General features: G+C 54.3%; 1 protein-coding gene across 8 annotated transcripts in view; it reads right to left on the reverse strand.

Annotated features, from left to right (window-relative positions):
• The window catches only part of CHST15 (carbohydrate sulfotransferase 15), a 79,851-nt gene that overhangs the window by 14,932 nt on the left and 49,952 nt on the right, over nucleotides 1–14,967 (reverse strand). For all 8 annotated transcript variants that reach the window (XM_086681104.1, XM_086681106.1, XM_086681109.1 and 5 more), the window contains exon 5: nucleotides 11,617–11,773. In XM_086681104.1, coding sequence (XP_086537230.1) covers nucleotides 11,617–11,773 — 157 coding nt within the window. The remainder of the gene's footprint in view (nucleotides 1–11,616; nucleotides 11,774–14,967) is intronic.

Consider the following 14,967-nt stretch of genomic DNA (forward strand, 5'->3'; position numbering starts at 1 on the left):
GGCTGGAGCGGACATTCTCACGTAACAATAGGTAAACCTAAACATCCACATTTTGGTCTTTAAAATCAACTGTACAGGGGGCACCTGGGTGGCTCAGTCAGTGACTCGACCGACTTCCGCCTAGGTCATGATCTCACCATTCCCGAGTTCAAGCCCTGCATTGGGCTCTGCGCTGACAGCTCAGAGCCTGCAGCCTGTTTCAGATTCTCTGTCTTCCTCTCTCTCGGCCCCTCCCCTGCTAGTGCTCTGTCTGTCTCTCTGTCTCCCTCTCTCTCTCTCAAAAATAAATAAACATTAAAAAAATTTTTAAAACAACCGTACAATGATGAAGCAGGGGAGAGAGGCCAACAGGGTAAACACACAATAGGTTTAGCTGACATAAACTCATAATGAATCATCACAGAATTGCATGGACACTGATGCAAACCATAGGATGCATTAATAAAGGTATGGCATTAAAAATGTGGGAGGGTGTCACTCTGCACCAGCCTGGCCAGTTGGGATCCCAAAGGATGCTTGCTTTCAGGGCTGGGTGCCAAACGGTGAGGGGGAAGGAGCTGTTCCATCTGAAGAAGCAAGACTTAGCAGGAAGGACAACAGCTTCAATGGCTGAAAGGCCGTCCAGAGCGGGAAGGAAACCTGAACTACACTCCTAGAGGGTAGACTGCCCGGGGGTAGAAGGTTCAGGAACCAGCTTGAGACAAGGGGGAGGTCTCCAGCTGGGGCAGTCCAGCAGGAAGCGAGTGGCCCCAGCAGCAGGAACAGTCACGGCTGGTGGGGCTGAGGGCTCCCTGGCTGAGAGCCAGCTGCCCCGACACCCAGCCAGCCCCCTTGCATTGCAGCGGCCGCCAAGCCCCCTTCTGCTGAACCATCTAATTTTCTTACTCTTAAACCATCCCAAACAGATGGGTGTTACATTTGGCCAGGACCGTTTCCAACAGCAATTCCAAATATAAGTCCAAATACATTCCAGGCCTTCTGTGCTATGGTTATTTTAGAAGGCTGCTGGGGCGGCCCCGTGACGGGGGGCCGGCTCTCCTGGAAGTGCGCTCGGCTCCTGCCTGTGTGGTGCGGGGGTCCCGGGACCCAGCACGGCCGCGAGGGGGAGTGGGAGAGAATGTATGCGTGGGGGGTGGCTCCCCGAACCTAGTGCCTCTGGACGGGACTACATCTCTCCCTCTCGTGGGGGCAGAGGAATGGCCACCAAGGCCATCACTGAAGGCCCCGCCATGTAAAACCGGGACGGTTATGCCCAGGCCAATGCTGGATTCCTTCAACGACACTGAGCAGAGGTGGGTGGACGGATCGGCACAAAAACAGGGGCAGCCACTACTCCGTGGGCCGCTCCCACAGGCCGGGCTCCCGGGTGCTGTGGGCGTCAGCTCCCACGGTCCTCACGGCTTCCATCCCTGACGCGGCTGCCCTCAGCAGGCCCTGTGCCACGAACTGCACACGTTTTCTCATTCCGCGTTCACAACCCGTCCCCCCGAGCCCCCCCTCCCGGCCTGAGCCACAGGCAGAGCGTCGTCACCCTATCTTACGAGGAGAAGGCTGGCCTTCGGACAGGTCACACAGCCCCAGGGCCTTTGCGGCTGGGGCCCAAACGAACCCAGGTCTGCCTGGGCCCAGACCGAGCCCCCTGATCCCACAGGCCTCAGCCGATGGCCCGAGTTTAGGAGCCAATCCACTGGGGCGGGGGGAGGGCCAGCCATCGGAGCCGATGGGTTCTGGGGTCCATTTTGACGTTTGTGTTGTTTTAGGTGCCCAGTGACTGCAAAGCAGGAATCAATTCTGTTACAGAACTACTTAAGCTCCTGGAAACAGAAAAGCAATTATGACGTGTAACATAGCACCCAACACACACTCAGGACAAAGATGAGCATCGCTGTGACCATCGGGAAAAGCGAGTTTACGGAGCGTCGCCTTGGGCATCATTCGGCAGCAACGACAAACAGGTGTTCAGGTGTTCGTCACGATGTCAGAGCTCGGGGCGCCTGGGCGGCTCGGTCAGTTGAGCGTCCGACCCTTGATTTCAGCTCAGGTCATGAGCTCACGGTTTGGGAGATCGAACCCCGAGTCGGGCTCTGGGCTGAGAGCCCCTCTCTCTGCCCCTCCACTGTGCTTCTGCGTGCACGCGCGCTCTCTCTCGAAATAAACAAACATTGAAAACAACAATTTCAGAGCGCACGGAGTGATCTTTCGCCACTTGCATAAGCCGACGGTCATCGGCTGCTTGGTGAACCTTAGTGGGTTTGGTGCTCACCGCCCTTTGTAAATGGAGACGTAATCCACGTCCTAACAATCCAGTAGGTCGTGGCACACACACGACACTGCGCCATGCTGCCACCATCCACTTCCAGAAGGTTTTCGTCGCCCCCAGAAAGTCCCTGCTGCTTTTAACCCGTCCGTTCCCGGAGAGGCTCACATCAGAAGTCACGGACATCCCCGGGCCCCCAAGGCACGCGACACTTCATCGGCTCGGTCTCGAGAGCCTGAGCCGTGCTGTCGGTCCCCGTCGAAGCATCACGCTTCGGCCGTCTCAGAGGGCTGGGGTCTGGGAAGAGACCGGGGGCGGCTGCTGGGATGGTGGGCGGCTGGGGGTGGCTGCCGGCTCCTGGGCTGGCTCACCGCCTGCAGGCCGTGCCGGCCCCAATTTCACCGCGTTCCCAGAGTGCCCGCCAGCCGGCTTCTCGGGGACCCGCAGGTGAACGTCCCATTTCCTCCACCAGGACCCCCCCGGGAGGTGGGCACATAACACTCTTGTCTTCTGCTTCACCCAACCCCCACCCCGGGCCTGCAGCCACCCAGAGGGGGATGACGAAAATGAAAAACCGAGAACCCCGTCACTGTTCTCCATCTGCTGGCGTCCAGATTCAAATCACTGATCGATGACTTCCTGACCTCCGATACTGTGCCGTCAATAATCATCATGCGTATTTTTCCTACAAGGAAATAAAGGCCATTTGATGTGGCTGGGAAGCAGGCCCCTCCGTCTCGCCGAATCATGGGCTATGCATTTCTCACCGCGAGGAACAATGAAGCAGGACTGGCCGGGCCAGCTCGTTTGGAGAACATGTCGAGAGTCACCTTAGGGCCATACACATGGGTGACACGGATGAGGCTCATTTTCTGCCAGAGGAGAACATCTACGTTTGGGCCCGAACGTGTCCACATGGATGCAAAATCTCCAGTTCACTGAGGTCATTTGGGCCGGTCTTCTCTTCCCCTCGGGCACGAGTAGGGTTCTGGGTCCAGAGCAGCCAGTCCTGGGTCCGTGGTAAATGCTCACGGAACAAAAGGCAGGACCTCGCAGAGGCAATACCAAACGTGCCTTTCATCTAAGAGCCCAGCGTGGTTGACAAAGCACTTGGACACAGTTTGCCAGTGACCCTGATCGTGGGTATCTGCTGGCAAGAAAGAAAAGAACGCGCAGTGGATCACTGGGCTGCCCCTGATTAAAGCAGTAGCGAAGCCAGGCCTGAATCCCAGGCTGCGGGACCCCCACCGCAGGGCGTGGCCACCGCCCCCCAGGGCTGGCCCGTGTGTGACACGCGCCGTCTCCCCCTCCCCGCTTCAACTCGCCAGCCTCACTAATCCGAGGTCCCCGGACTGACCTGGCGGTCCAGAGGGGACTCGCCACCACCCCACCCCCATCCATCCTGGCCTGATGTGGGCACACGTCTCGCCTCGCAGCCTCTGCGGACTGGCTACAACGGGGCCCTTCTCCCCGGTGGCTCTCGCCCTCTGCAAACAACCCGTGTGGGAGCACGCAGGGCTGCCCACGCCTCTGTAAACATTTCCCAAAAACATAAACAGTGTCAAACACACAAGGAAGTTTCAGCACGATGGTTTTTCTCTCACCGGTAACAAGACGGGGGCCTTCGCCAGGCGGTCAGTCCCGAACGGCCTTCAGAGCACCTTCACAAAGGCCCGAGCTGTCCTGGCCTGGGCCCGGCCGGCCCTCCCTCCCTCCCCACCGTGACATCCCCGGCCAACCCCCTCGGCCTCGGGTGGCTCACAGCTCAGCCCTACGAAAGTGAGCCCACGCCACGTTTAGGGCTCACGAAAGGCAGGCCGTAACACCCCACAGACAGGTTCTGAGAAGCGAAATGCCTGAATCCGCCAGGAAATTAACAGGCCACTGGGAGACACTGCACTACAATCCTCCTCGAGACTCCCGCTGATTTCTTCGTCCCCCAGAGTCTCAAAGACAAAGGCAAGAGTATGGGCCGGAGGGAAGAAGAGGGCATACGATCGATCTGCAGCTCTGAGGCCGCTGTCGTGACCTCTCTGCTCCGACGGCCTCCCCCCCCACCCCCGGTCCCATCTCTTGCCCACAGGGGAGTCCTCCTCATTTCCCCTTAAGATAATCGACGTTAATAACTGATCCATCAGCGCTGGGCGACAGCCTGCTTTTCAATCCCCGTGCAGATGTGTTACGGAGAAAATACCACACATGACGCCGAAGCACCAGCTCCCCGCTCCGGCCCGAGGACGTGTCTGTGGCACTAAGTCAGCGCTCCCAGGGACCTAGGGAAGTGGAACTGTTTGCGGGACATCTGAGCGGCGAGAGAAAGTCTCGTCTCAAGTCAGAGGGTGCCGGCAATCCCGCAGCGTCGGTCGGTGCAGCTTCCCGCTAATCTGAGCTCCATGTCGCCCTGGGATCGGCATCTTAATCTCTCTGACGTGGGGTCCATGCCCTGAAGGCACCCATCAAAGACAGGGGACCTTACTGCTTCCAGAGCTTTGCAAAAGTGGGGAGTCACCCTGCTGATGGCTCACAGCCCAGTCCCGTCCAGGAAAGGCCCCCCCCCCCCATGGTTACGCTTCCCCAGCACGGACAGGGGACAGCAGCTGGTGTCCGGGAGAGGCCTCGCTGGGGACAACTCTGAAGGGCCATCCAAGCCACGGAGCTCGTGGTGGGGTCGGGGAGACCTCTGTGTGACTGCATCATGGCCCCAACCTCCGCTCTGCCTGTCTCCCCCCACCGCCACCCCCCACCCCCCGCCACCGGCTTGTCCCACAACAGGCCCCGTAAACCTCCTGCGTGCTCACTGCCGTCTCTAAGTTAAATCTGCATCCCAAGGACCAGCCTATGATAGGGAAGAAACCCTGATTCCTCAAACCAACAGGGGCTCAAATCCAGCCTGGCCACACTACTAACCAGTTGACGGCGAACCCAGTAACGCAGCCCCACTGAGCCCACACACCTACTTGCCAAGCTCGAATGAAGCAATGCCTGAAAAGGGCTTAGCAGGTAGCCCAGCCTGAGTACGTGCTCAGTTAACGATTGGTCACTTAATTGAGGGCTGTCCCCAGCCCTTGCACTGGACATAGACTCCACGAAGGCAGACAAGGAGGACTTTGTTCTCTAACGTATGCCTGTTCAGGAAGTAAGTGAGTGCTCAGTCTGGTTCTTGTCATTAGTTGCTACTACTGTGACCTGACAATAATAGCTAATAATTCCATAATATTGTGTATTTATCCAGCTCTGTTTAAATACGTTCCATATATTAAGTCATTCTCACAACCCTAGAGACAGGACTATTTTCCCCCATTTCACCGATAAGGAAATGAGACACAGAGAGGTCAAATAACCTGCTCAAAGCCACACAGCCAGTGAGTGGCAGAGCTGGGGTTCCAATTCAGACTATCTGGTCCCCAGAGCTATGACTCTACAAGGCGACCCTGGTTTGCCACTCACCGCTCACACATCCTACCACCCGCTTTGCTGGGAGTAACATCCATGAAACCAGGATTCCTGCCCCAAGGCTTAGCATCGCTCATTACTCTGTCCTAACGATCAACTGCATGTAAATGGATGCATTTCATTAAGTGTTTTCATTCCTTCCCTTCCTAGGGCATCGTCCTAAATAGATTAATTATTGACCCACACTAGTGGGCTGTTTAAAAATCAGTTTAGGGGGGCCTGGTGGCCCAGTGGGTTAGGCGTCTGACTCTTGATCTCCACTCAGGTCACGATCTCACGCCTCATGAGTTCGAGCCCCGTGTTGGGCTCTATGCTGACAGCACACAGAACCTCCTTGGGATTCTCTCTCTCCCTCTCTTCCTGCCCCTCCCATACACACGCACTCGCTCACTCTCTCAAAATAAATAAATAAACTTTAAAAAATCAATTTATACAAGCAGATGAAGAAAACAATGCCCCAGGTTCTCAGGCTCATGGTGCCTGGGCCAAAATCAAGTTCTCACTCTTAGCGGAGCTCTCCTTCCTGTTTGACTCGTCATCGTAAAACAGGAAAACCAAGCATCCCTGTGGGGGTCGTTGCTGCACCCTGCATTAAAACTACATACAGAACGAGGGGCGCCTGGGTGGCTCGGTCGGTGAAGCGTCCGACTTCAGCTCAGATCACGATCTCGCGGTCCGTGAGTTCGAGCCCCGCGTCGGGCTCTGGGCTGATGGCTCGGAGCCTGGAGCCTGCTTCCGATTCTGTGTCTCCCTCTCTCTCTGCCCCTCCCCCGTTCATGCTCTGTCTCTCTCTGTCTCAAAAATAAATAAAACGTTAAAAAAATTAAAAAAAAAAAAAAAAACTACATACAGAACGAAACCCAAAACAGAGACGTGGTAAAGTTCTTTTTAAAATTTTTTTTTTTTCAACGTTTATTTATTTGTGGGACAGAGAGAGACAGAGCATGAACGGGGGAGGGGCAGAGAGAGAGGGAGACACAGAATCAGAAGCAGGCTCCAGGCTCTGAGCCATCAGCCCAGAGCCCGACGCGGGGCTCGAACTCACGGACCGCGAGATCGTGACCTGGCTGAAGTCGGACGCTTCACCGACTGCGCCACCCAGGCACCCCGAGACGTGGTAAAGTTCTTGACAGATGCTGTGTGACCCTACCCTCCAAGTGTCCCCTGAGTGAACTACGTCCGAGGGGCCAGCACCTTCCAGCCATTCTGCACCTGTAATGGAGGCTGTCTCCAAATGATGAGGCAAATTCCACCAACCTCCTGCAGATGAAGAGGCAGGAGGCTAACGTGAGAGGCAGTGAAAAGAACGGTCTTTTCCACTTTAGCGTCAGATTAAATGAAGAAAACTCTGCTTTTTAATTAAGTAGGCCAATGTGGCCTAGAAACGCTTCACTTTTTTAAACCGTCATTATCTCTCACACAGAGAAACTTGCGACATGACGCCTGGCTGGCCCTTCTGGCCGCAAGCACCAGCCTTACTTTCCACCATTCCTCTGTTCTCCAGAAGGGGAGAAATGGGCTAACTTACCATTTACATCTTTCTCTGGAAACTTAAACGTGATTGATTTGATTCTACCTGCAATTCCAGTATTTTTAAACCCTCTACCTTGGATCAATTCTAGAAATAATGCTAAATGTGAATCTGAAACTAGAAATAAAATCCACCCCTGCCCCCCCGCCAATTTGTAGATGGAAAGAAAAGTTTAGCCTAATCCCACTGGCAGCAGGCAACCGCGGAACGTCCCCACGGAAGAGCGAGGTCACGGGACGACCCAAGTGGGCTATTGGCCCGGGCCCCAGTTAGACTAAAGGGAACAGGGCTCCAAGGGTGTGTTTCTTCGAGTGACCTGAACATTGAATATCTATCATCCATTCTGGCTGGGATGGCGAACGAGCCAGCCACTTAGGATAGGCCATGAGCCACGGGTCTAAAAAAAGAAGAAATCTCTACTGTTGCATATTTTTTATAAATGCTTAAAAAGCAGCAAAACAGCTGTTGCTGTCAGTAGCCCACACAGAAAAGGTGCAGATGAACACACACTCCACTGTGCGTTGCGGGGGGGGGGGCTCTGCCTCTGGATGGGGTATCACACCGGCAGCTTCTCTGCTGTTGGCTGCACGGCTGGGACCCAGGTCTCTGGGAGGATCAGACAGGGAAATGGAGGGCAGGTGTGCAGGGCAAAAATCCCTGTTCCTTGGCATTCAGAGCCTGTAACCTCCTCCCTTCGAGTGTGGCCCGGACCTTGTAACTTGCTTCTAACCGACAGAGTATGTAAAGGTGATGGATGGACAGTCTAGCGATCAGATTATAAAAGACTGTGACTTCCGACTTGCTGGTTGACTCTCCCCTTGCTGGCTTTGATGAAGAAAGCAGCCCTGTTGGCAAGATCCAGCAGCAAGGCCTTGAGGGAAGCTTCTAGCCAACAGCCAGCGAAGAACGGACGCCCTCCCTCCAACAGCCCTTGAGGAACTGAATTTGCCAACAACCGTGAGAGCTTGGAAGCAGAGCCTTCCCCGGTCAAGCCTTTGGATGAGACCCCACCATGGTGAAGCCCTGACTGTGGCCTTGAGAGCGAGCCCGAAGGAGAGGATGCAGTAAACCGGGTCAGGTTCTGACCCACAGAGACTGTGCAATAGTAAGTGTGTGGTGTTCTAAGCTGCTGACTTTCGGGGTGAACTGTTATACGGCAGTCGACGCCGAATGCAGCAGGCGATTCAATGACGGGGTTAGCCTCCTGATGCAGGCTGCCATCGCGGCATCGGGCCGTTCCCTCCTCGGCAGCCACCACGACATCTGCCACGAGACAGGCAAGGCCTCACTTCTCCAAAAAAGTGCCAGCCCCCAGAGGGTAGGCACTGGATGGACCTTCATCTTTCACAGATATGTATATGCTCAGCCCCCAGCACCATGCCCAACATGTGGTCAGGGTTCGAGAAAGGACCAAATGGACCAACTCTTCCTGTTGAGGACTAGAAAGGCAAGAGTATTCACAATAAACAGAGTATTTGGGAGAGGGGAGGGGAGAGGAGAGGAGGGGAGAGAGGAGGCACAACCTGGGACTACTTGAAATGGCCGTCTCGTGGCCCGTAAGTCTTGTAAAGGCAGGCCGACTTTTGGCTGGGTCTAGAGACAAGTTGGGCAGGTCCTGCTTTGGCTCAGCTGTCTGAATCTGGGCAGCACCATGGCCCTCCCCACTGAGAGGCTCGCCTTATGGCACTTGTGTCCTCGGAGGTACAATCGAGAACTGCAGGAAGAAAGGGACGTGTTTAGGAAAGGTGATTCCACCCTCCCAACCAGAGAACATGTGGTCTTTACCTCTGCTCTCACTGTTCTCCCTGCTCGCAAGGCTTCTTCCTCTCAACCACACTCCATCTCTGTCGACTTGCCAAACTCCTACTCAGCCTTCAAAACCCAGCCTGGCTTCAGCTCCTCCAGAGTAACTCTTCTAGACCTCCCCACTAGGAGCTCATTCCCTCTTCTGGGTCACTTCTCAGCCTCCCTCTTGCTCTAGTTGAAGTCACAGACCTTAACAACCACAGCCGTGCCTGTCCTGCAACCAGCCGTGGGCTCCCATGCCCGGGGCCCAGGATGGGGCAGGCACACGCTGAACAAGACCAGACCCACGCCACACCGGTCCCCACCCCTCTATGCCCAGGGAGTGACACGATGTCGCAGCGCTCACTCCCGTGGCCCCTGAGCCTGAGACACAGCGTGACCTCCCCCAGAATGAGGAACTAGGGAGAGTGACAGGAAGACATTCAGTGCACAGGAAGCATACTCTTGAGAGAATGTTCCAGCCTTGGGAGCTGCGGCTGGAGGCGGTCTGGGGGAGGAAGGCAGAGCAGCTGTGAAAACACCTCAGTGGGCAGTGAGGGGTCACTCAGTCATGGAGCCTTTCCTCCCGAGGCTGACAGTTACATAATCATGTCTACACGAGCGCACCTCCGGTTTGTGTCAACTGCTCTCTGGCTGGGGAGGAGGCTAGGCAGCCCACTCCCTGAGCAGAAGGGCCGATCCCTGCCTCCCAACTGTGGGAACCAGCAGGTAGGATGTGGCGAGCTGCTCCGAGGTCAGCGGCCGCCTCGGAACCAGACAGGGTGGCTTCCCGAGGAGAAGCACAGAACCAGAGTGGCGGCATCCGGGGCACAAAGATGTGCCTCGTGACGCAGCACGAGGAGGGCCTGCCGCAGCGCAGACAGAGGGGGACAAGCCAGCGCTCCTCTGACCAGGCCACGGTCAGAGCTGCAGGGGCCATTTCGAGAGCTCCGCCAAAGGGACACAGAGATAAATGCAGGGAGTGACCAGGGCAGGACTTTAAGGCAAGTCCTCCTGGGGGCGAGAATGTGAAACAAAAGCAGCAGGTGTAAGACTGGATGTGCAGACAGTTGTGTGTACACACACACACACACACACACACACACACACACACATCTGCCTAGGTAAGCTGGTGGGAGACTATTGCTGCTTTTTGTAACAGTTTTCCTTTATAGCTTTCCAGTGTATTTCCTAAAATTTCCACAACAAGCACATCTTATTGCTATCCCTGGCAAGGACACGAGGCCCCGGATGCATGCCATCCAAGAAAGATATTAGGGGGATATTAGTTTCGACCGCAACCTGTGGGCCCGTGACTGCGGGATTTTTATTCTTTGGGATTTCTGAAAGCTCCAAGTCTGAAATCCTGGCTTCAGCAGGGCGGGTTCCCGCTGGGGGTGCTGAGTGAGGGGCTGTGCCAGACCCGTCGCCAGCTGCTGGCGGTGGTCGGCAATCCTAGGTGCTCCCAGGCCTGCGGACGCGTCACTCCAATCTCCGCCTCTGCCATCACGTGGTGTCCTCCCTGTCCCTGTGTCCAAATTTCCTCTTCTCACAAGGGTATCAGCCACCGGATTAGGGGCCACCCGAGTCCAACAGAACCTCATTTTAACTCGAGTCCAGCCGCAAAGGCCCTGTTTTCAAACAAGGTCACCCTCAGACGTATGGGGGCGGTTAGAACTTCAGCACCTGCTTGGGAGAGGCATAACCCCGCCCATAACAAGAGACGCGGAGCCCAAAGAAAAGCGAGACACCAAAGGCCCTGGCTGTTGTCTTCCAATGTGGCAGGCGCTGCCATTTGGGGAGCATGACACTTGGTCTGTGCGACTCTGTGGGGAAGAAGCGGATCCAAAGTGCGGATACTCCTACAAGACAGATCTGACTTCACAAGAGGAAGAATAGTCTCACGGAGCTGGACTGGTCATCACAGGGCTCGAGGACTCCCACTCCAGGATCCTGGACCAGCCTGCGGGCCCCTCGTCTCTGATGTGGTGATACTACGGGGACCGCTGGGCTAAGTATCCCAGAAGCCCTGAGCTTCCGCCGTCCACGCAGGCTTTGGTGCGATCGGAGCATCGCCAGTGCCGGCCCAGCCCCGCCGTTCAGTATCACGCCAGCTGTGCCTCAGTCACACGGGGCGACCCCGGCTTTCTACAACAAAGCAGCCCTGCCTGTCATTTTTCTTCCTTTTGGTCTTTTGAGGAAAGCTGGAGACGGAACACTCAGCGGAGCTGACGGGGTCGTGACACAAGGAATCGCGGGAGCTAAAGCGCTCGGCAAACCCCGACGCCCCTGATTCCAAGGGGGTTTCACGTGCCCTGACGGTACCCAAGGAAGGGCCCACGTCCCCAGGCCAGAGGCAGACGGCCCAAAGACCGTGGTCAGACTAAGAAAACAATCCACAATTTGTTTAGACCCAAGGAAGACTGCACCAAGAATAACATTTACACAAGAAAGAGCAGTAACGTTGCAAGTTAAGCTTGTTTATTTAAAAAAAAAAAAAAAAAAAGAGGCAAGATCTTGCTCATGATGAAAAGGCGGGTCTTTAAAACTGCCTCTTCACCCCCAAATGCATGAAACCCAAACCGCTCACCTCTCCACGGGGTCCCTGAGCATGACAATCAGTTTTGCGTCTGGCTGAAAGGCATGGATGAAGTCCTGGGTCAGAAAGGGCGGCTCTCCATCCGTGCTGTTGTCGTAGAAGAACGTCCAGGCGTTGTTGTCCCACATGGTGGACGCGCTGGCCTCCCCTAGAAACAGAGAACGCCGCAAATGAGCGGTGCTGAGTTAGGGGCTCCCGCGGGGCAGCCTGTGCTAGGGGCCAAACTGGGCTCCGATCGATGCCTTCCCCTCAACCAGCCATGATGGGTGAGCTGGTCTACCACCACCGGCGCAAGGGACTCCAGGAAGAGTCACGACCCTCTTCCACAGCGACTTCCCCTGCTTCCCCCCAAAGGCCTCCATCTGGAAATCCAGGTGATCTAGGCACCACGGAGCATCCGCTCCTCCCCAGCTCTTCTCCAGGATGTGCCAAAAAAAACCCTCTGCCAGCATCTGGCCTCCCAATTTCACGATGTTTGACTCTGCTCACGGCACACAGCTCTGTGGCATTTGAAGGGCCCACTGAGAATGTACTAGATCGTTTCCTTCCCCAAGTGCCAGGGATGGAAGAGTAGTTTAGGGAAACAGAGCCTCTTCAGGAAATTAGATGGCAATCAGCATCAGGTTTTTTTGTTCAATCACAACGGCCGGTCCGGGGCACTCTCTGAGACCAAACGAGAGGAAGGCTGTGCGGAGAAGGCTCACGGGACCTCAGTCTCAGGTGCTGCGTCCGACGGGCCCGCCACCCCATCGCCCCGCACACAGCTGGCATTCACTCAGTACTGACTGGGTAGACGGCCCGCCGGCCCGGCCCTGGTTTTACGATGGTCCGCACGGACGGAGGAGGAAACGTTCAACACGCATTCTAAAACGGGGAGGAGGCCAAGGCACGCACATTTCCGCGTCTCCCTCTCCGACACTTGAACCAGTTCCCTGACTTTTTTTTTTTTTTAGCAGAGTCTTCAGAGATTTCAGAAGAGACGCAAATCGATCCATTACATACCAATTCAATTTCCCAACATTTTACATGGGTACTTGATACATCTCAAAATCACTTATTCAGGGAAAATCTGAGCCAAAAGACGAGTTTCTTTGATCGGGGATGAGTGCGTCACAAAGATGTGGGGAGTTGGCAGGGCCCTGGCTCTTCTAGGATGTTCAGTCACATCCAGGTGAGCATTTCTGTGCTAGTCTTTCCTCTCTTTCAAGATGATACCGTACAATACGGGCAAGGCACGCCCGTCAGAAGTCCTTTGAACGTTCTACTCACAACGAATATGAGAATATTACAACAAGGGAAGTATCTAAAACCAAAGTGGCACAAATTCGGTCAGATCTCATACATAAACCAGCTCTGCAACCAGAGAAACATCTGTCCCTCCACCCGTCTGTCCGTCCGTCCATCCATCCATCCATCCAGAAAACATTCATCTAGTGTCTCAAAGTGCCTGGCAGTGTGCTTGGCATTAGGGACAGAGAAAGGAAACGGGACAGACAATCCCCTGCCTTCTCCTCTCTTACAATCTAGGGGAAGACTCCATCAACAACTCCACCAACAGTCAGATCCCCAGCTGAGCACTTTGTCAGGGCAGAGCAGAGGGAGGGGCCTGCCTTTCCGTGTGTCTGGAGCCCCACCCCTGAGAATCTGGTCACTGGAATCCCTTGTGACTCCAGCCATTGGCCCAGACCACTGAGGAAAGGCTCTCTCTGACCCGTGAGCAGGGGTGAAGGAAGACACTTATGCTCTACCAAAGACCTAACCCGAGGAAGCTGAAGCAGAGCTGAATCGCATTTCAGGGCTCGCAGGAGCCAGAATGGATCTGGTCCATTCTGTCCCATAGTGCAGATGTGCCGACTAAAGCTCAGGAACGCCAAGACCGACTCGTCACACGTCTCAGAGCCGGCTGGTGGCACAGGCAGGCCTTAGCCGCCAGCTTTCCACCTGCCTCTCCACTACCCTGAAACTCATCAAACTCTGTTCTAGGTAAGTATCAGAGCAGCAAACTTCTTCCTTAATTTTCCTTTTTAAATCTGGAAGTAAAATTAGAAAACCACACTAAGGCTTTCCTTTTTCATTCATTATCTTAGGCTCTATTTCCTAGCCCTAGGATGTGTATTTTTAGCTCTTTCATAAGAACATGAGATTCTCCCAGAGGCATACGGTGTAGGAGTCACAATCAAATATTAATTCGACTTGTGAGCTGAGGTGTGTGGACCCAAGGCCGGAAGAAAGTAGCTAGCAGCCGATTCGCACTACTGGGGTGGGGGGCGGGGGGGGTGGGTATGATCTCATCTGGCTCTCAGCACTTGATGTGAGTTAAAAAACCATAAATAAATCAGAGCTTAGGCGTGTAAGTCTATCTCCTTGGACAGGAGAGTCAAAAGCAAGGCCACGTTTCAAATGGCTGATTACAGTTCCTCTGAGTTGCTAAAAGATTCCTGGAGTTTGGAGAATCAAAATATAACACATTTAGGAATGCTAAAAAAAGAAAAAAAAAAAAAAAACAGATTGCTGCCTTAGGTAACCAATTGAAGCAAAATATGTGATTAGGTTTCTCTCTTTCAGAAGAGGCAAGTGGATAAATGTCTTCTCCTAAGCTGAATCCAATACAAAGAGTGGGTAGACAGGTTTTTTTTTTATAAAACGTTCTTGTGAATTAAAAAAAAAAGTGATTATTAATCAAACCACCTCATTGTGAATGTCGAAAGGCATTAAGTTGATAAGGGCTGGGCTTTCTCAACAGCAATCAGTCACCAACAATGTGTTAGGGCTGCGTCTGCCTCAGGAAGAGACTGCATCCCTCTCTACCGGGCCCCAGTGGCCAGGGACTACAAAAGCCACAATGTTAAATCGACTCATTGGTTATCGGCGATTACGATGCCCCATCCAAACTTAGATCAGTACTAAGCGTGTGCGCTTAGTTTAAATGAAGACAAAGAAATGTCAACTTAAAAAAAAAAAAAAAAAAGACAAAAACGTTTCCGGTACACTTGAGTCCGCACAGAACTAAAAAAGCCTACTAAACGTCGCTGCTTGGGGCGCCTGGGTGGCTCAGTCGGTGAAGCGTCCGACTTCGGCTCAGGTCATGATCTGACAGTCCGTGAGTTCGAGCCCCGCGTCGGGCTCTGTGCTGACAGCTCAGAGCCTGGAGCCCGTTTCAGATTCTGTGTCTCCCTCTCTCTCTCTGCCCCTCCTCTGTTCATGCTCTGTCTCTCTCTGTCTCAAAAATAAATAAAAGTTAAAAAAAAAAAATCTAAACGTCGCTGCTTTACAGAAATCGCGTAAGCGACGTCAACGTTTCACGGAGGGGTGAGACCGACGGCCAGGTCGGGAAGTGCACCT

Source organism: Puma concolor, chromosome D2 (genome assembly GCF_028749965.1).
Source record: "Puma concolor isolate L17-30 chromosome D2, mPumCon1.1.hap2, whole genome shotgun sequence".
NCBI classification, from domain to species: Eukaryota; Metazoa; Chordata; class Mammalia; order Carnivora; family Felidae; genus Puma; species Puma concolor.